At 47.9% G+C, this 21,875-nt stretch overlaps 1 protein-coding gene across 1 annotated transcript in view; it reads right to left on the bottom strand.

Annotated features, from left to right (window-relative positions):
- Nucleotides 1–21,875, bottom strand: part of myo16 (myosin XVI) — an 88,129-nt gene that overhangs the window by 30,223 nt on the left and 36,031 nt on the right. The window contains 10 exon segments of the mRNA XM_076995942.1: nucleotides 119–180; nucleotides 345–353; nucleotides 457–522; nucleotides 2,476–2,586; nucleotides 3,109–3,259; nucleotides 3,802–3,952; nucleotides 7,060–7,135; nucleotides 10,005–10,130; nucleotides 10,606–10,730; nucleotides 13,760–13,868. Coding sequence (XP_076852057.1) covers nucleotides 119–180; nucleotides 345–353; nucleotides 457–522; nucleotides 2,476–2,586; nucleotides 3,109–3,259; nucleotides 3,802–3,952; nucleotides 7,060–7,135; nucleotides 10,005–10,130; nucleotides 10,606–10,730; nucleotides 13,760–13,868 — 986 coding nt within the window.

Raw genomic sequence — 21,875 nt, 5'->3', positions numbered from 1 at the left:
CCTCTGTGTGTCACTGCGCTCCAGGGCCCCAACAGGGTTCACGCAGGTGGAACCATGCCTGAAATGGGCCTGGGACGCTCCTCCCACCCAGCACAGCTTGAGCTGCCAGCATACTGACCATGCTCCCACCGTCACCGGCCCACGGTTCCCCCCTACGGCCGGGTCTGCGCACAAGACCCTCTGGACCGGGCACAGAAACGTGAGCTGCTCTTAAGAGATACAGGAGGAAGGGCAGGAGAGAAACAGGAAGGAGGGAATGCCAGAGAGGAGTCTGGGAGACCACGGCAGAAGGAGTGCTGACAGGAAGAGGATGAATTATTAATCAAGGGCACTTCCTGCTGTACGAGCAGGGCCTTTTACACAGGGCACACGTGGGAAACACACACTTAACATCACACAGATGATCGATGGAGCCCGATTGGTACACATGTGAAGTGCGGGGAGTTAAAGACTTACAAGACTGGAGTAGATAGGCAGGTCTTTGTTGGGGTTTACGAGAAGAAGAATGTGTCCGATGTAAGTCTGCAAAGTCAGAAAGAAAGAACAAGAAAGACAAAAAAAGAACAGAGATAATGTGATGAATGCCACAGCTAAATCAATGAGGAAACACAATCATATGCCAAGGAAGTGAAGGCGGGACAATCCGACTGCCCCCTTAGCTCAGTCCATCACTGTCCCGGCAGGCATGACAATGTCCCGCTGTTCTGTAGGATGACTTTGAAATGTGTGTATGACCTATCCTGCAAAGGCCTGTGCACAGATCTGCACTGATGGACTCATCTCCAACGCTCCCTCAAAGAGCAGGAACCAAGGAGGAGTGGGCGGGGCCAGTGAGGGTGGGCGGGGCTCAGCCACTGAAGCGTATTCTCCAGGGAAGGGGGAGGAGGGGCCACATTACTGCTAATAAATGCCTGTGTGCACAGGGCAACATTAACCTTTTGCCCTTCACTGTAGTTAAGTGAGCACACTACACAGGTGCAGGTGAACACTGACGAGGGTAAATAACAATTACTAAATCACCGACATCAGTATTTCTGCTAGTATCACACACACACACACACACGAGTACGAGCATGAGCACACACACACATACACACACACACACACACACACACACACACACACACACACACACACACTTAGTCCTCTGCTTTTGGTCACCTTCTCTCTCAGTTTTTCTTCCAGCTGCTCCATTCACATCTAAAAGACGTTCGTCACCTTGCAGTAATCACTGTGCCATCATTACGCCACTTTACACAGTGTGCAAATTGCACTTCCTCCCTCAGCCGGTGTCTCGCCTGTGTCTCCGCGGCCCCGCCCCGTCTCGCTTGTGTTTCTCACCGCCGTGATGTAGGCGAGCCTTCAATGGGCCTGAAGTGAGAGCATGGAAACGGCCGCAGCTATTAGGCATCGATTCTGGGTCGGCCATCGGGCTCGGCCGGCTGCCTCCTGCTGAGGCTTAGCTATCTGCCAGGCATTACTGCCCGCACGCGCCTGCTGATGGCAGGCCTGCTCAAACGATCCGAGCCACGGATGGCTGGAGCCGCGCGGGGCCTGAATGGAGAAAAACGGATTTCTTGGGCTAATCACGGCCCTATTGACTTGCACTTAACACACACAACTGTCAAAGAATGTGAATGACTCCTGAATAAAAAAGTTTCAAAGTGTGTGTGTGTGTGTGTGTTTATGTGTGTGTGTCTGTGTGTAAAAGAGAGTTGAGAACTTCGATATAAATTGACGTGAGGGTTTTTAATCCTTTTTACAACCATTAAAGAAGACAGTGGTGTATGGGAGCAGGTATAGCAGTTACACTATTAGCAGAGCAAATAAAAGGCCCATTGTGAGGCTCTCTCCATCTTTCTCCATCTTTCTCCATCTTTCTCCATCTCTCTTCATCTCTCTCCAGAGTTGGCCAGTGTCTCTGGCCCCAGTTACCAGTGGGACCCAAAGTTCTGCCATGCAGACACCAGGCCCTGGCAGCACTACAGACGATGGCCACCGGCCCGGCTCCAGACCCACAGAGTAGAGAGCAATGGAGCGAGTGTGTTAGCAAGCGGGAGTGTGTGTCACGTGACGTATGCACTGGCTGGCACACAGCTCCAGGGGAGGCCACGTGAAGCCCAACGGCTCAGACACAGATAAAAATGTGTGTGTTCTTTGGGCCGCCATCCAGGCCTGCAGAGGGAGGGCCTTACTGAAGCTAGCCCGAGAGCAGGCCTGCAGAGGGAGGGCCTTACTGAAGCTAGCCCGAGAGCAGGCCTGCAGAGGGAGGGCCTTACTGAAGCCACGCCCCAAGAGCAGGTTTAAAGGGGGCCGCCCGCACAAGAAGTGAGAGCTCATTTTCACCACAGGGCCTCAGAGAGATCGATACATTAAATGGGAAAGAGAAGGTACTTTAATACACTCCAGTCTGTGTGTGTGTGTGTGTGTGTGTGTGTGTGTGTGGTGTGTGTGTGTGTGTGTGTGTATACATACATAGATTTGGTCATTGCCAAAGCGTTTCTGCATCTCGTACAGAAGGCTGCTGTTTGTTAGTTCACTCAGGGAAGCGAGGTCATCATTAGGTGCTGGAGGCATTAGTTTTACCTGAAACACAATGATATCAGAAGGTCACGCATGCAAACACACACACACACACACACACACACACACACACACACATACACATACACATACACACGTGCATCATGCAATCTCAACATCCTCAGTGAGCACCTTGAAACTAATGGCTCTTATTTATCCTGGTCCCTAGAGGTCAGAGTTCACCCTTAGGGTTGGCAGAACCACTACGGTGCATTTCTGTGACTCATTGCTCTTCAGCTCTAAGGATGACTGATTCCACAGACACATCCACACACACACTTCCACACACACACTTCCACACACACACTTCCACACACACACTTCCCATCCCTGCAGTGACGCCCCCACCAACGAACCCACATTCATCTAAATTCTGGTCCCGTGAGTCTGCGTTTATGTGCACTAGACGTAAAACATCTATCTTTATCAACCTTCTTAAAGAAGACGGATTGGGCTACAGATTGCCCGCAGAGAAAGGACAGAGGGTGTGTGTAGTCTGGAGGTGGGGTGGGGGACCTCCACTACCTGCTCCAGCTTGCTGGTGCTGCAGGAGAAAGACCGGTCCAGCCCGTTGTCCTGGGAGGAGTGCCAGGCCAGTCTTCCTCCGGAGTCTCGAAACATGGTGCTCTTCTCCAGGAAGCTGTCTCTCTTCGCGATGGGGAACACCGCGGGGTTCCTGCAGGGAGGAACTCAGATGGACAACAGGCCAGACGTCGGCGTCTCGGAGCGAGACAAGAAGACCGCTGGCACGGCCGTAAGCCTTCCAGCGCGCGCGAGAACAAAGCATTCGTGCGGCTGCTCAGAAGCTCCTCTGAGTTTCCAGCCAGGCGGAGAACGTGCTCGTGAGGAACACACTTCAGCTGAGCTTCACCAGCCACAACAACAACATTAATATTAATAGATGACGATGACAAAGAAAAAGAAGAATGTAATTTGAACTTTTTTAAATATTAATAATGTAATTTTTACTTATCAAAAGCCAGCATACAAATAAATGGGCTTAGGGTGTTTTGAAAGGTATAGAAAATGTAAAAATTATTACAGTTATTATTGTTGTTGTTGCTGTAATATACAAGTACGTAGAATAGACATATGGGACGTGGCTAAAGAAAGAAATCAAGGCTGATCAGCTTCTATCTCATCCATTATTTCCACTAGAAGTCTGAGCGTTCACCAGTCCACGGGCTGGTTTCCAAACCTCCACTGTGACGCACGTACAGTTTGTTGACGGGCACGCTGACGTGCTGGCCGACGTCTTCACAGTGCTGGTCAGACTGGGGGGGCCACGCTGCCGGGTCCTGCTGACCCAGGGCCCACAGCTCTTCCGCCCTCTGCAGTAGCGTCGCGATCGGCGCCGAAGCAGCCAGGTCTGAAAAGGGGGGGGGGGGGGGGGGGGGGGGGGGGGGTCGTAGGGCGGATCAGCGAGGAAGAGTCCATGACACTCCGTCTCTGGATCAATATTAGCTGATACAGCTACAGCAGCCATAAAGATCCTCTCAGCTTAATCGCTGGCTGTGATTTTCTCCTCTTTGTTCTGGGACTCGTTTCTGAGCCATCCTCTCAGTGAGACCCCCCTCCCATATCTTTCTTGTGGATGTGCCCGTGCTGAGATGGGCCAGTGTGGATCGATCCATCTGAGCTTCAGACATGGGGAGACAGTAACACCCCCCCCCCCCCCCCCCCCCCCCCCCCACACCCAAACGAGCTCTAAGACTCTAAGAGGCCACGAGGGGCCTGTATTTTCATTTGGCCAAGATCGACATTGGAAAACCACTCTCTTCTACACACAGCACACATACGGCACTCACACACACGTGCACACACACATGTTGGGATATCGGGAATGACTGCTGGAACACAGGGGAGTGTTCTATACGCAGCTCCTCCCCTAAACACACCTGCCTGTCATGCTGAGTTAAGCTCCACCCCTCACACACCTGCACACCAGGCTGAGTTTAGCTCCTCCCCTCACACACCTGCCCACCTTGCTGAGTTAAGCTCCTCCCCTCACACACCTGCCCACCTTGCTGCTGCTTCTTTATTGACCGTAGCCAGTCATGTGGGAGTACACCTTTACCCAGGAACTTCCACACGGATGCGGGACACTCATGGAATAGATCCTCAGATACTTTACCATTAAACTTTTCATGGTAGATACTTTACCATGAAAGCCCTCAGATACTTTACCATTAAACCTCTCAGATACATTACCATTAAACCTCTCAGATACTTTACCATTAAACCTCTCAGATACATTACCATTAAACCTCTCAGATACTTTACCATTAAACCTCTCAGATACATTACCATTAAACTTCTCAGATACATTACCATTAAACTTCTCAGGTACTTTACCAATAAACTCCTCAGATACTTTACCATTAAAGCCCTCAGATACTTTACCATTACACTCCTCAGATACTTTACCATTACACTCCTCAGGTACTTTACCAATAAACTCCTCAAGTACTTTACCATTAAACCTCTCAGACACTTTACCATTACACATCTCCTTTATTGTGTACTATGAGGTGAGCTCATAGAAGCTCTACCATGTACTTATAATTAATCACAGATGTTATTGACTCCTGCTGTGTGGCGCTGTGAAATGGCACCTTGTTCTCTCTGACAAACTAGATGTCATTTAGGCTGAATGACATTGGCGTAGTGTCAGGAGTGTGTGTGCCCTGCTCTGATAATCTGTAACACCCTCACTAATGAACTGAGCTGCAGAAGGTGATGATGCAAAAATGATTACTATTTTTTTATTTTCACCCTGATATATCATAAAAAATCAATCAGCAATCATGTAGCATGTCAGTACTGAACTCTATTCAGCTCTCTCTCTCTCTTACTCTCATTCTCTCTCTCTCTCTCTCTCTCACACAACACACACACACACACACACACACACACACACACACACACACACACACACACACACACAGAGCTGTGTTTCTCAGCAGTTCTATGTCTTATTTACCTGCTAACATAAGGCTGATTTAATGTTGGGCACGTGTCAGGTGAATTGCTGTAATGACATTCCACCTGCATCTGTGTGTTCTCTGCCTGCTGTGGCTCTATGACAGTAATAATAGTGACAGTGGGGACAGTGTGTGTGATGGCAGTACATACATCACTATCACCCATCTCTGAGGTGTGTGTGTGTGTGTGTGTGTGTGTGTGTGTGTGTGTGTGTGTGTGTGTGTGTGTGTGTGTGTGATGGCAGTACATACATCACTATCACCCATCTCTGAGGTGTGTGTGTGTGTGTGTGTGTGTGTGTGTGTGTGTGTGTGTGTGTGTGTGTGTGTGTGTGTGTGTGTGTGTGTGTGTGATGGCAGCACATACATCACTATCACCCATCTCTGAGGTGTGTGTGTGTGTGTGTGTGTGTGTGTGATGGCAGTACATACATCACTATCACCCATCGCTGAGGTGTGTGTGTGTGTGTGTGTGTGTGTGTGTGTGTGTGTGTGTGATGGCAGTACATACATCACTATCATCCATCTCTGAGGTGTGTGTGTGTGTGTGTGTGTGTGTGTGTGTGTGTGTGTGTGTGTGATGGCAGTACATACATCACTATCACCCATCTCTGAGGTGTGTGTGTGTGTGTGTGTGTGTGTGTGTGTGTGTGTGTGTGTGTGTGTGTGTGTGTGTGTGTGTGTGTGTGTGATGGCAGTACATACATCACTATCACCCGTCTCTGAGGTGTGTGTGTGTGTGTGTGTGTGTGTGTGTGTGTGTGTGTGTGTGTGTGTGTGTGTGTGTGTGTGTGTGTGTGTGTGATGGCAGCACATACATCACTATCACCCATCTCTGAGGTGTGTGTGTGTGTGTGTGTGTGTGTGTGATGGCAGTACATACATCACTATCACCCATCGCTGAGGTGTGTGTGTGTGTGTGTGTGTGTGTGTGATGGCAGTACATACATCACTATCATCCATCTCTGAGGTGTGTGTGTGTGTGTGTGTGTGTGTGTGTGTGTGTGTGTGTGTGTGTGTGTGTGTGTGTGTGTGTGTGTGTGTGTGTGTGTGTGTGTGATGGCAGTACATACATCACTATCACCCATCTCTGAGGTGTGTGTGTGTGTGTGTGTGTGTGTGTGTGTGTGTGTGTGTGATGGCAGTACATACATCACTATCACCCATCTCTGAGGTGTGTGTGTGTGTGTGTGTGTGTATGATGGAAGTACATACATCACTATCACCCATCTCTGAGGTGTGTGTGTGTGTGTGTGTGTGTGTGTGTGTGTGTGTGTGTGTGTGTGTGTGTGTGTGTGTGTGTGTTTGATGGAAGTACATTCATCACTATCACCCATCTCTGAGGCAAAAAGAGGAACAGCACATCCTTACATCATTACCACCTACAGTATGTGCAGTGTGTGTGTGTGTGTGTGTGTGTGTGTGTGTGTGTGTGTGTGTGTGTGTGTGTGTGTGTGTGTGTGTGTGTGTGTGTGTGTGTGTGTAATCTTACCTGTGGGCTTGTCTTGGTTACAGTTGAGGAGAGTAGGGTCAGCTTTGTGCATCAGCAGCTGGTTCACAATGCAAGTCTACACACACCCAAAAGCATACACACACATGCACACACACAGTGGAGAGAAAATTCAAAGAGAATGTGAAATGGTGCTGGAGATGTAGGTCACATGCTGAGACAGACTGCCTCTCCCCCCACAACGGGTTCCCAGCCAGGAGCCCAAGAACCCAATCTACAGCACCAGCTGGCACACACACACACACACACACACACACACACACACACACACACACACACACACACACACACACACACACACACACACACACACACACACACACACAAAAGCACAACTGGTTACATACACTGTCCAAGTTCATCTTAATGTGGTGGTCTGGTTTCAGTGTGAGATGATGAGTTGTAATGTGTGTGAGTGTATGTACCTTTGTGGATGTAACAGACTGATATGTCAGGGGTGTATCAGAGCGATCTGACATGAATGTTTGGGGTTATTTTCGCATCAGATTTAATGTTAAATGTGATTTGATGTTGCTGTTTTCACATTAAGCAAAGTATCTAATTTTGACGGCTGAGGATGTCTGTAGACGTCTCCTGGGGGCTGACCAGCGACATGCTGAATGATCCATTTCACGCACTCACTTTACACACACACACACACACACACACACACACACACACACACACACACACACACACACCTGAATACATTTTAACCACACAGATCATGTCTTGGCCTTTCTATATAGCTTCCTCATGCGCACACCCAGACACACACACACACACACACACACACACACACACACACACACACACACACAAACCCAACTGCCCAGCTCAGCAGTCTGACCACACAGGCAGCAGACGGCGAGTCCTGGCCATTAGAGCTGCGCATGCTAATGAAGGAGCAGGGAGCCTCCATTACGGCTCAACTCCAGGGCCTCCATTACGGCTCAACTCCAGGGCCTCCACACACCCAACACACACCAGTTCTGCCCTGGACACTACCTGTCTCAGCAGGGGGGGGGGGGGGGGGGGGGGGGGTGAAGGCCGTTCTGTCTGCAGTCTCCTCTCCCTCCTCCCGCTAATGAGCCGACCGGCCAGCAGCTGTTGGGTAGGGTGTGTACGGGGGGCTGAGGGCCACGCCGGCTACAGTACACTACAGTGTACTGTACATGTCATTGACTTAACCTGGCAGACTGTGTGTGTGTGTGTGTTTGCACATGTAGTTTTGTGTGTGTGCAGGCATATTTTGCGGGTGTGGTGAGTTGTGTGGTGATTTTGTAGGGGTGCACACGTGTGTGTGTGTGTGTGTGTGTGTGTGTGTGTGTGTGTGTGTGTGTGTGTGTGTGAGAACAGGGCTTGAGGGCTGAGGGGTAAAAGGGAATACATAATCAGCTCCTGTTCACTGCCCTGTCTGGCTGGTCTCCACAAAGCAACAGACTGTCCTGAAATGATAGCGTGTAATGAAGTGTTTGCATTCTGTCAAATACACCCTCCCTCATACTCTCTCTGTCGTCCACTCAAAAACACACATACGTACGCTCGCCACACATGCTAACCACACACTCTCACCACACACACGCTCACCACACACACGCTCACCACACACACTCATACTTCTTCACACGCCTGATACTTCCTCACCAAAACATACTGTTTCCAGTTCAGTAAAACAGATGAGAACGCGTGATAAGTAGAGGCAATTAATACACAACAAATCCCTTCATCAGCAGGCCAGGCACACAGAGCCGCACGTTGGACTACGTCAGCAGGACTGCCAAGGCCCACGTCTCCCTCGCCGGGAAGAATCGATCTCCACCTTAAAGAAACGCTGGCACACTTCTATTAGGAGACACCGGAGGGGCAGTCGCTCAAGCTCCCTCTGACTGCGAACAAGTCAGGGTGAAACGAGACTAATTAATGCCAGCGTGATTAACTGCTCTCCCTCTGCCGTCTCTCCTGGACACGTCCAGGGCTGAGGGAGGACACGCTGTGAACGTGTCCCCTGTCCAAACGCTGGGCTGGTGGAAATGCAACGTTGTCCAATCAACATATGATTTCATCCCAGTGCAGTAAAGTGTTTAGTATGCATTATGAAATTGTAAATGAGAATATTTTAATATGTCTGTAAATGTTTTTAAATATGCTGTAATGTGGATACATTGTTGTTTTTATTATCAAACAACCATAACAACACTGAATAAATTGATCTCTTAGAGAGACTGACCTGCTCATATTTGAATGAGAGAGACTGACCTGCCCATATTTTAATGAGACCGACCTACCTGTGTTTTAAAGAAAGAGAGACTGACCTGCCTGCATTTTAATGAGAGACTGACCTGCAGGTATTTTAATCAGAGGCAATGACCTGATCGTATTTTAATGAGAGACTGACCTACCCGTATTTTAATGAGACTGACCTGCCTGTATTTTAATGAGTGAGAGACTGTCCTGCCTGTATTTTAATGAGAGAGACTGACTTCCCCATATTTTAATGAGAGAGAGACTGACCTGCCCATATTTGAATGAGAGACTGACCTGCCCATATTTGAATGAGAGAGACTGACCTGCCCATATTTGAATGAGACTGACCTGCCCATATTTGAATGAGAGAGACTGACCTGCCCATATTTAAATTAGACTGACCTGTCCATATTTGAATGAGAGACTGACCTGCCCATATTTGAATGAGAGAGACTGACCTGCCCATATTTGAATGAGAGACTGACTTGCCCATATTTGAATGAGAGAGACTGACCTGCCCATATTTGAATGAGAGACTGACCTGCCCATATTTGAATGAGAGAGACTGACCTGCCCATATTTGAATGAGAGAGACTGACCTGCCCATATTTGAATGAGAGACTGACCTGCCCATATTTGAATGAGAGACTGACCTGCCCATATTTGAATGAGAGACTGACCTGCCCATATTTTGCGGCGAGGTGGAGGGGGGTCCAGTAGCCACTGTCTGCAGCCTGCACGTCTGCTCCTCCCTCCAAAAGTAGAGACACCACATCTGTGTAGCCACTAGCACAAGCTATGTGGAGCTTTACACACACACACACACACACACACACACACACACACACACACACACACACACACACACACACACACAATGTCTTACTTTCACAACAAAGGAAAGATACAATGCAAGAACATAATCTGACTTAGTTTTCAGATGCTGCTGGACTCATGGGCATGAGGTTGAGTGAGTTAATGAGGGTGAGGTTAAGAGTGAGAGTGAGCATGAGGTTGAGTGAGTTAATGAGGGTGAGGTTAAGAGTGAGAGTGAGCATGAGGTTGAGTGAGTTAATGAGGGTGAGGTTAAGAGTGAGAGTGAGCAGGAGGTTGAGTGAGTTAATGAGGGTGAGGTTAAGAGTGAGATTGAGCAGGAGGTTGAGTGAGCTAAATGAGGGTGAGGTTAAGAGTGAGAGTGAACAGCAGGTTGAGTGAGCTAAATGAGGGTGAGGTTAAGAGTGAGAGTGAGCAGGAGGTTGAGTGAGCTAAATGAGGACTCACCAGGGTGACCCCATCCTCACTCCGCTGGTTAACGCTGGCCCCACTGCTGAGCAGCTGTCTCACATCTGACAGCATGACAGATGCCCTCTGGGTCTTCATCTGCTGCAGGGAGCTCAGATCGACTCCTTCACACACACACACACACACACACACACACACACACACACACACACACACACACACACACACACACACACACACACACACACACACGTATGTACAAAATGTATGTGATATTTGCACAGGCCCCAAGTCTGTTCTCATTTTTCACACTGCTCTGATTTCTCAGTACTAGGAGTTAGATGTTTGATATTTTCCCAGTGTATAGTGGATCATAACACTTAATAACCAAGCAGTTTTTACCCAAAATGCTTCATGCTCCTAACCACCTTCCTCCATAATGTAGCGTCACCAGCTACCACCCACCTGCCTGATCCATCCACCCACCTGCTTCATCCACCCACCTGAAACCCACAGTTTTTTGCTCTCTATCAAGCATGTGTCTATCACTTCTGAGGAGCCTGAGGAGACTAAGGTGTTTGAGCAGTCTGAGGAGTCTGAGGTGTTTGAGCAGTCTGAGGAGTCTGAGGTGTTTGAGCAGTCTGAGGTGTTTGAGCAGTCTGAGGAGACTGAGGTGTTTAAGCAGTCTGAGATGTTTGAGCAGTCTGAGGTGTTTAAGCAGTATGAGGTGTTTAAGCAGTCTGAGGTGTTTGAGCAGTCTGAGGTGTTTGAGCAGTCTGAGGTGTTTGAGCAGTCTGAGGTGTTTAAGCAGTCTGAGGATTCTGAGGTGTTTGAGCAGTCTGAGGTGTTTGAGCAGTCTGAGGTGTTTGAGCAGTCTGAGGTGTTTAAGCAGTCTGAGGTGTTTGAGCAGTCTGAGGTGTTTGAGCAGTCTGAGGTGTTTGAGCAGTCTGAGGTGTTTAAGCAGTCTGAGGATTCTGAGGTGTTTGAGCAGTCTGAGGTGTTTAAGCAGTCTGAGGTGTTTGAGCAGTCTGAGGATTCTGAGGTGTTTGAGCAGTCTGAGGTGTTTAAGCAGTCTGAGGTGTTTAAGCAGTCTGAGGTTTTTGAGCAGTCTGAGGTGTTTGAGCAGTCTGAGGTGTTTGAGCAGTCTGAGGTGTTTAAGCAGTCTGAGGATTCTGAGGTGTTTGAGCAGTCTGAGGTGTTTAAGCAGTCTGAGGTGTTTAAGCCAGGGTATCTGCACATTTTTAAATCTCAAATTCAATGACTTTTAAGACCTTTTTAATACCTCTTACCGGGGATGCAGGTGTGTTCCACATCGTTGACGGGGGGGGGGGGGGGGGGGGGGGGGGGGGGCGAACGAAAATTGTTGACGTTGTTGAGGCTGTATACTCCAACGCTAGGAATCTAGCACTAGGACCCTGGAGCGGTTATTTTCTGCATTAGCGCTAGATTCGGCAAAGTTCACGTCGCGCCAGAACAACTGAACAACACACACTTATAATAATTTAATGCCTCCCCTCATAAAATTCCAGACATTTTAAGACATTTTTAGGCCTTGAATATGGAAAACTAAATTTAAGACATTTTAAGACTTTTTAAGGACCCGCGGGTACCCTGTTAAGCAGTCTGAGGTGTTTAAGCAGTCTGAGGTGTTTAAGCAGTCTGAGGTGTTTAAGCAGTCTGAGGATTCTGAGGTGTTTGAGCAGTCTGAGGTGTTTGAGCAGTCTGAGGTGTTTGAGCAGTCTGAGGTGTTTAAGCAGTCTGAGGTGTTTGAGCAGTCTGAGGATGCATCGCACGCTTAACGCTCGTAAACAAAACCTCTCAGCCAGAGTCTTTGAGTTGAGTTGGTACATTTTCTCTGTGAGTAAGAAAAGGTCATTGTGGATTCTTTGCTTGGTGTGAGAGGAGATCGATGTTGTCTTGAGTGTAAAATGACCACAGGAGAACTGACAAGTCTGCTATCCATCACGTCCTGTTGGAGCAGTAAGCAGGAGTTTCCCATGGCAACCAAGCCGAGCAGAGGAAGCAGCATCTTGGGCCATACGGATCAGAATGTCATGAACGCTCCCAACACAGTGGAGTGATTTGGGATTCCTCCCTGTGTGTTTGGGTCTGTGTGTAAGTGGGTGCACGTGTGTTAGGCGCAGTATTGGTGACCAAGAGCAAGAGCAGGTTGGGGTCAACGATGTGTGTGTGTGTGTGTGTGTGTGTGTGTGTGTGTATGTGTGTGTGTGTGTGTGTGTGTGTGTGTTCTAATGTGATAAAGAAGGACAAGTGGAGAGGTAATAGAGAAACAGAAACCCCATTCCCAGAAGAGTTCTACAACACCCGGACACACCGCACCAGCCTCAGGACATACTTCACCACAACTGCACACACACACTACACACAGGTCCCCGGGTCCACGGTGCTGGCCCGGGTGCCGTGTTTTGTGCACGGTCACCATCACCACTGCTCTCAACATGAAAACCAGGACTGTAGACCATCGGAGGTGATTTGTGCATTTCAATCGACCACTGTGCAGAAGTGCCTGTGAATTCCCTGTGATTAACCTGACAACTTGAGGCTTGTCACAGCACGAACAGCAAAAGTAATCAGCAATTCATTAGCAGACTAACTCAAGCCCACCTCTCTGAACAGCAGACTAACTCAAGCCCACCTCTCTGAACAGCTCCTTGTAATTAAAGCCCTCATCATCGTGCATTAATTGTGACCTTCCAATATTCAATAGTCCTACACATCATAATCATGAATCCAGTTCTGTAGTGAACTACACTGCCCCACACTATGGTTGGCGCTCACAGCCCAGTCCCGAGAACGAGAGGAGAGGCTTGTATCCCAAATTCTCTAAGTGCGTGTAATTGTACAGGTTAGCTGACAGGACTGATGGCTGTGTTAGGGAGAGCTGGGTTCAGAAGGGACCAGGTAATGTGTGAGGCGCTAGCCGGCATGTTCACCAGCACTGACAATAAACAGTAATGAATAATCCAGTCTGCACTCCCTCTGTGGGCCCCTCAGAGAGCAGAGTGTGTGTAGCCAAAGCTGTGGAACACAGAGGGGTGGGAGGTGCCATATGTCCAGGCCCCGCCCCCGTGTGTTCATGTGACCATCCCCCTCTGATACCTCGTAACCCCTTAAGAGGCGGGGTTAATGCTCGGCCGTTTGTGCTGTGTCGGACACGGTGGGTGTGGCCTACCGTTCTCCTCCAGGTGCTGGGTGAGAATGGCGTTGCTCTCCGTGCCCTCGCCAGCGTAGTCCAGCGCCGTGTTGCCGCCCACGTCCTGGAGCAAGACGTTGACCCCGGCCTTCCAGACGCCACAGGGCAGGAGAGGCAGGGCGACAGAAGGGGAAGAGAGAGAGAGAGAAAGAGAGGGAGAGAGAGAGAGTGAGAGAGGGAGAGAGAGAGAGTGAGAGAGGGGACGTAAACAAATCGAGTGTCCCTCTCGCCCTAATTCACCAGTCAGCAATCGATGATAAACAAGCTCTCATTATCACGCTTTTCCAGGACCCTGAGGTACCTGAGTCCGGAATGAGCTACTGCTCCAGACAATAGTAAGTTAACAACTCATTAAGATGGTACCCCTGAGCCGGCTGGGTCCGAAGGAGGGGGTTAATGTTGTCAACACTGCAGCGTTGGCCACCTGGGACGGGGCTGACATGATTTATAGCCTCTTATGGTGTGCAGAATTCAATGGAATAACAACATGCTTGAAATTGAGGTGCTCCACACATCAAGATGGCATACACAGGTACTACACACAAGAGCTGGAACTAGAAACTCTAGAACGTGGAATCACACTAGAACTTGGAGATCACACTGGATGTTGGGAATTGCCTACATAAGTTGGCCGTGCCTTAAACCTGATTTAAAATGGCTGAATAGCATTTCCTAAGATGGTTATGTAGGAGCTCTGAGAAATCTACATAAAAAAGTAGTCTCACTCTTCCCATGAGAGCAGAAGTGAATTCAGTTGCCTTTGTTAGACTGGACTCAGAACAGAAATGTGGCAGTGCTTTCTGAACATCAGTCATGAGTGTTGAGCTAACACAGATAAGAGCAACTATGGGCTTCACATCAGAATATTTACTGCTAATAGAACTGTAAAACGTTCTAAAGCACATCACACGGATTTATGTGTAAAAGAGAGGTAGGGAGAGATAGACAAAGAAAAAATGAGGTTGGAATAAAGTGAAACTTCAGCAGATTAATGTTTTGAAATTCAAAGCTGTGATGGAAGGCCAACACAGCCCACGCTGGAGCTCAGAGGTGTCAGAGCAGAGAGCAGCCTGGGCTGGCCTGGGTTGGGCAGGGCAGGGCTGGGCTGGGCTGGGCTGGGCTGGGCTGGGCTAGGCTGGGCTAGGCTGGACTGGACTGGACTGGACTGGGCTGGGATGGGCTGGGATGGGCTGGGTTGGCCTGGGCAGGGCTGAGCTGGGCTAGGCTGGGCAGGGCTGGACTGGACTGGACTGGGCTAGACTGGGATGGGCTGGCTCCTGCTCTCCACACCGCAGATCCACCCTGCAGTCTGCTCAGCCCGGACAGGCCGTGTCCATCACGCTGGGAGGTTAGTCGCAGGTTAATGAAGGAATTAATGACCGTTCACCATCAGCTGTTGTGGTCATGGACTATTTATGAGGAACGAGTAATCAGAAGAGAGACAGCACACAGATACACACACACACACACACACACAGTACACACACACAGAAGAACATACACAGATACACACATCCACGCATGTACACATACAGAAACACATATGCACACAGATACACACACCACACAGCTGTAGATCTCCAGAAAGATGATAGATGTGACAGTCCTGTGTTCTGTTCTGTAGATGTGTTCAGAGAGTCAGCTGTGCTGGTGTGAAGTGTCAGGATGAGGGAGGACTGCTGTCCATCTAGTGTCTGATACACTGATGATATACTGAAACACCTCCGTGACTGAGGTGACACACACCATCCACACTCATTGTGCTTGCTGTCTCTCTCTCTCTCACACACACACACACACACACACACACACACACAGACCTGTCAGTGAAGGCACAACCATAAAGAAGTCGGGAGTTTGTCTTTATTGAGTAGAAATCCATGAAGACAGCAAACTGGGGTGCCTGGCCATACCATCTTACTGGTGAAACTGGTCTTACTGACAAACCTGCGGCTGTGTATGTGCGCTCTTAGAGAGGAAGAGAAGGATGATGAAGAAAGGTGGTCAGGTGGTTTCTCTCACTCATTAAGAGCATGAGCTGTTCACAACCTCCCTGGAGGACCTCGCCATCATCGACTGGCTCTCAGCACCACACTCCCACATCCAAAGCCAACGATGAATACTAAACACCAGCAGGTTCCTGACGGAGCTCACTCTCCGTGGAAAGTCCAGCAGCATCAGAGCTCCCCTGTCTGCCACACGGGCTTCTTTACAAACACACCTGCTGTGCTTATTAACTGATCGCGCTTCCCTCTACAGCAGAACTGTGGATCGCGGGAGGGGGGGGGGGGGGGTATGGATCTGGGGGAGGGAATGCTGTCTGTACATCAATCTGAAGTCCTGCTTGACAAAGGTTTGTAAAGATGACACATTCATGTAGGTGTACACATTTATGATCTGATTATTGATAATCAGATAAAATGAAGTCTAATCCATGTTCATGATATGATGATATGATTTTTGCACAATATGATTTGGCTCAGATAACTATGGGATATAAATAGAAACAGTAAGTAATGCAAAAGCCTTAACTGAAAACCTTATACAGCATATATAAGGGAGCCTTGGAAACGGCAGAACAGTGCAGTGTAGAGATTTTAGGGCTGCTCATTGCAATCACTGCACATTGTGGTATGATTCTCCTACTACTACATGATTCTCTCCCAGTTCTGTGGGGCATCTGTACTTAAAAGTGCATCATCTGAGAAACAAGAATGAGTGATTATTTGGTCAATGATTGACCTCCAGTCACCAAGAGCAGATCTGCATTGTACTAACAGATAGGTAGCAAGAGTCATCTCCCTCATTCAAGAGTCATCTCCCTCATTCAAGAATCACCTCCCTCATTCAAGATTCATCGCCCTCATTCAAGAATCATCTCCCTCATTCAAGAGTCATCTCCCTCATTCAAGAATCATCTCCCTCATTCAAGAATCATCTCCCTCATTCAAGAGTCATCTCCCTCATTCAAGAATCATCTCCCTCATTCAAGAGTCATCTCCCTCATTCAAGAGTCATCTCCCTCATTCAAGAATCATCTCCCTCATTCAAGAGTCATCACCCTCATTCAAGAGTCATCTCCCTCATTCAAGAATCATCTCCCTCATTCAAGAGTCATCTCCCTCATTCAAGAGTCATCCCTCTCATTCAAGAGTCATCACCCTCATTCAAGAGTCATCCCTCTCATTCAAGAATAATCTCCCTCATTCAAGAATCAACTCCCTCATTCAAGAGTCATCTCCCTCATTCAAGAGTCATCTCCCTCATTCAAGAGTCATCTCCCTCATTCAAGAGTCATCCCTCTCATTCAAGAATAATCTCCCTCATTCAAGAATCATCTCCCTCATTCAAGAGTCATCTCCCTCATTCAAGAATAATCTCCCTCATTCAAGAGTCATCGCCCTCATTCAAGAATCATCTCCCTCATTCAAGAGTCATCCCTCTCATTCAAGAATAATCTCCCTCATTCAAGAATCATCTCCCTCATTCAAGAGTCATCTCCCTCATTCAAGAATAATCTCCCTCATTCAAGAATCATCTCCCTCATTCAAGAATCATCTCCCTCATTCAAGAGTCATCGCCCTCATTCAAGAGTCATCCGTCTCATTCAAGAGTCAACGCCCTCATACAAGAGTCATCGCCCTCATTCAAGAGTCATCCCCCTCAGTCATTCAAGAGCAGTGGGGAACCGTCAGGGCCCTCTACGCCCTCTCAGAGGGCCTAAAATATTCTTAAAGCATTATATATATAATTATCCAATTTAATTTTATCTACTTACAGTTTGACATTCAACATCCAAACAATTACAAAAATATAAGCAAATAAATTATTCACCCGTGTCTGTTCAATCTGTGTTGGAAGGTGAGGGGTTAAGTGGAAGCCTGTGAGCCTGTGTCTCCCCCTATCAGGACTGTGATGCCCGCTGTTCGTTTACAGAGGGCCTGGCAGTTATAATTCAGCGCAATACCAGTTTCAAATGACAGCAAAATTGACCAATCATATCTTCTCTCTTAGTGTGCGGGCTTAACTGTATGATAATTTCCGCCCGGCCCAGGTTTAAAGGTCACGGTTCGCTACTGTTCAAGAGTCATCCATCTCATTCAAGAGTCAACGCCCTCATACAAGAGTCATCACCCTCATTCAAGAGTCACCGCCCTCATTCAAGATTCATCGCCCTCATTCAAGAGTCATCCCTCTCATTCAACAGTCATCACCCTCATTCAAGGGTCATTGCCCTCATTCAAGAGTCATCCCCCTCATTCATTAAAGTCAGCCCCCTCATTCAAGAGTCATCCCTCTCATTCAAGAGTCATCGCCCTCATACAAGAGTCATCGCCCTCATTCAAGAGTCATGCCTCTGATTCAAGATTCATCCCCCTCTTTCAAGATTCATCCCCCTCTTTCAAGATTCATCCCCCTCTTTCAAGAGTCATCACCCTCATTCAAGAGTCACCGCCCTCATTCAAGATTCATCGCCCTCATTCAAGATTCATCGCCCTCATTCAAGAGTCATCCCTCTCATTCAACAGTCATCACCCTCATTCAAGGGTCATCCCTCTCATTCAAGGGTCATCGCCCTTATTCAAGAGTCATTGCCCTCATTCAAGAGTCACCCCCCCTCATTCATTCAAGTCAGCCCCCTCATTCAAGAGTCATCCCTCTCATTCAAGAGTCATCGCCCTCATACAAGAGTCATCGCCCTCATTCAAGAGTCATGCCTCTCATTCAAGATTCATCCCCCTCTTTCAAGAGTCATCACCCTCATTCAAGAGTCATCGCCCTCATTTAAGTCATCCCTCTCATTCAAGAGTCATGCCTCTAATTCAAGAATCATCCCCCTCATTCAAGAGTCACCGCCCTCATTCAAGAGTCATCTTCCTCATTCAAGAGTCACTGCACTCATTCAAGAGTCATCTTCCTCATTCAAGAGTCATCCCCCTCATTCATTCAAGAGTCATCCCCCTCATTCATTCAAGAGTCAGCCCCCTTATTCAAGAGTCATCGCCCTCATTCTAGAGTCATCGCCCTCATTCAAGAGTCATCTGTCTCATTCAAGAGTCATCGCCCTCATTCAAGATTCATCGCCCTCATACAAGAGTCATCGCCCTCATTCAAGAGTCATCCCTCTCATTCAAGATTCATCCCCCTCTTTCAAGAGTCATCCCTCTCATTCAAGAGTCACTGCCCTCTTTCAAGAGTCATCCCCCTCATTCAAGAGTCACCCCCTCATTCAAGAGTCATCCCCCTCATTCATTCAAGAGTCATCCTCCTCATTCATTCAAGAGTCATCCCCTCATTCATTCAAGAGTCATCCCCCTCATTCATTCAAGAGTCAGCCCCCTTATTCAAGAGTCATCGCCCTCATTCAAGAGTCATCCGTCTCATTCAAGAGTCATCACCCTCATTCAAGAGTCATCCCTCTCATTCAAGATTCATCCCCCTCTTTCAAGAGTCATCCCTCATTCAAGAGCCGTGCCTCTCATTCAAGATTCATCCCCCTCTTTCAAGAGTCATCACCCTCATTCAAGAGTCACCCCCCTCATTCAAGAGTCACTGCCCTCATTCAAGAGTCATCTTCCTCATTCAAGACTCATCCCCCTCATTCAAGAGTCATCACCCTCATTCAAGACTCATCGCCCTCATTCAAGATTCATCCCCCTCTTTCAAGAGTCATCGCCCTCGTTTAAGTCATCCCTCTCATTCAAGAGTCATGCCTCTAATTCAAGAGTCATCCCCCTCATTCAAGAGTCACCGCCCTCATTCAAGAGTCAGCGCCCTCATTCAAGAGTCATTCCCCTCATTCAAGAGTCATCCCCCTCATTCAAGACTCATCGCCCCCATTCAAGACTCATCACGCTCATTCACTGCTGTGCTCCACACCACACAATGCTCTGATTGTTCTGTCTGTTTTTGCTTGTTCTGTTTGTTTTCATTTCACTCCTGACATGTGCTTGTGGTTTTGTGTTTCTATCCTCTCCCCACCCTCATCTCTCATGTGTGTCTCTGTCTTAGTTCAGGTGCACCTGGTTTCTGCTTGGATCTGTTTGGTTTGTCCCACCTGTGTCTTGTTTTGACCTAATTCCACTGTGTATAAATACCTCTTCTTTCCTGGTTTGTATTGTCAGTTCTCATGAGCGTGTGAGTGTGTGTGCGTTTCTGCTTAATTCGGCTGACTCTCATTTGCATCTTCTCACGTTTGACACATCACACCAGTACGGCGGGACGATAATCCTTCTCTAACACAACTCCTGATTTTGAAATGATGAAATTCAATGAAAACTAACAGGCCATTTCTATGAAATTTTAAATTCTATACTACAGCAAAATAGTTCTGGAAATGTGGAGATATCCTGAGCTTTAGTATCCAGTGGTTTAGGCTGATCTAGTGATGCTGACCTCTGACCCCTGCACACACTGCTGGGTACTGATTTTGCTAATAAGCTCTCTTTCCGCCATCTGTCTGGTGCATCATGTGTTTGACAGCACATAATAAAATGCTGCCCCGCAAACAGCAGGCTCCCCGCCCCTGTGCCTGGCAAATGGGAAGGGTTAACAAGCTGACCCCTGACCTCAGCCGTGCCTTATGATGGATCACGAGGCAGAGCCGAGATGACAGTAATCCAACTACATCGTCTACAAGTCCATAACCATGGTTGCTGGGATACTGATTCAATACAGGCCCAGCTGTCAAAGCATCTAGGGCTGCTGGGAGCTTTGACACATATGCCCTGAATTCTCTAAAGACATTACAGTATATTATAAAGTCATTATATTATAAAGACATTATATTATAAAGATATTATATAACATTATACTGACATGAGAGAAACATGGAGTACCTAAACTCACTTGTCCAAATCAACTTGTCTCATTGAATAAATCATGTGAGAATATTTATTTGTATTTGTAATTGAAAAATCTATATAAACATGTGAAGCACTTGAATGAGAACAGTTGTGTAGGACAGTCCCATCTGAACCCCAGCAGAGGGCGGCTGTGTAGGAGTGTCTGCAGTGTTGTATGTGGTGTTTAGATGCTCTAAAACATATAATCCAGGATCACTGTGAAAGGTCTGGTAGGGTTTGACAAAACACACACACACACACACACACACACACCCACACACACACCAAAGTGATCTGGACACTGCAGCAGTAGGTCAGGGTGACAGTGCTGGGGGACATGAGGAGCCTGATCAGAGTCCTGTGTGAGACGCAGCGAGACGCAGTGAGACATGAAACAGCATGATGCAAACCGGCAGCAGTCACCTCCCTTTCATTACATCACGACCAGGGCGATGGTGCTCTCAACTCCACGGCGCCCCCCGGTGACTGCCTCGCTCCATCACAGGAACACCAGCGCCACTCTAATCACTTCTGGTAGAATTAATCTGTTATGATAACAGACCATTGGCACTGAAGTCAAAGATGAAGAAAAAAGTGGAAATGTAATTAACTTTCCCACAGAGAACAAAGAACTAAGAGTGTCCAGAGGCCCCTCTCATATCTCCCCCGCCCGTCACAAATCAGCTATGTGGATGTTCCCCGGTGGAAAAGCTCCTTTTTTACATGAATTCACACTTACATGTGCAGGGATTCAGCCATTATGTGAGTACCCTCTACAGCTTTACAAGGAACCAGTGAACAAACGGCACTATTACCATGAATATTAGGTATGAGCTGGCTAACCTACAAATGTGCAACGCCATGGCCCAGTTTTACATCCAACATGACTGGAAAGGAGAGAGGGAGAGAGAGAGAGAGAGAGAGAGAGAGTGAGGGAGAGAGAGAGAGAGAGATGAGATGAGAGAGGGGAGAATGGAAATGAGAGGAGGGAGAGAGAGAGGGAGAGAGAGGAGAAAGGAAATCAGAGAGAAGAGGAGAGAGAGGAGAGAGAAGAGAGAGAGAAAGAAGAGAGAGAAGGGGGTGGTTATGAGTGGGTGTGGAAGTAGGAGGCTTCATCCCAAACCAATCGCTGCAGTGAGGAGATAAGAGTATTACTATAATACAGCGCACAGAGAGAGAGAGAGGGAGTGAGAGAGTGAAAAAGAGTGAGAGAGGAGAATGGAGAGTGAGAGGAAAGTCACAGAGAGGGA

This window comes from Brachyhypopomus gauderio, unplaced genomic scaffold (genome assembly GCF_052324685.1).
Source record: "Brachyhypopomus gauderio isolate BG-103 unplaced genomic scaffold, BGAUD_0.2 sc291, whole genome shotgun sequence".
In the NCBI taxonomy this organism is placed as follows: domain Eukaryota; kingdom Metazoa; phylum Chordata; class Actinopteri; order Gymnotiformes; family Hypopomidae; genus Brachyhypopomus; species Brachyhypopomus gauderio.
This window is presented reverse-complemented; position numbering and strand designations above follow the sequence as displayed.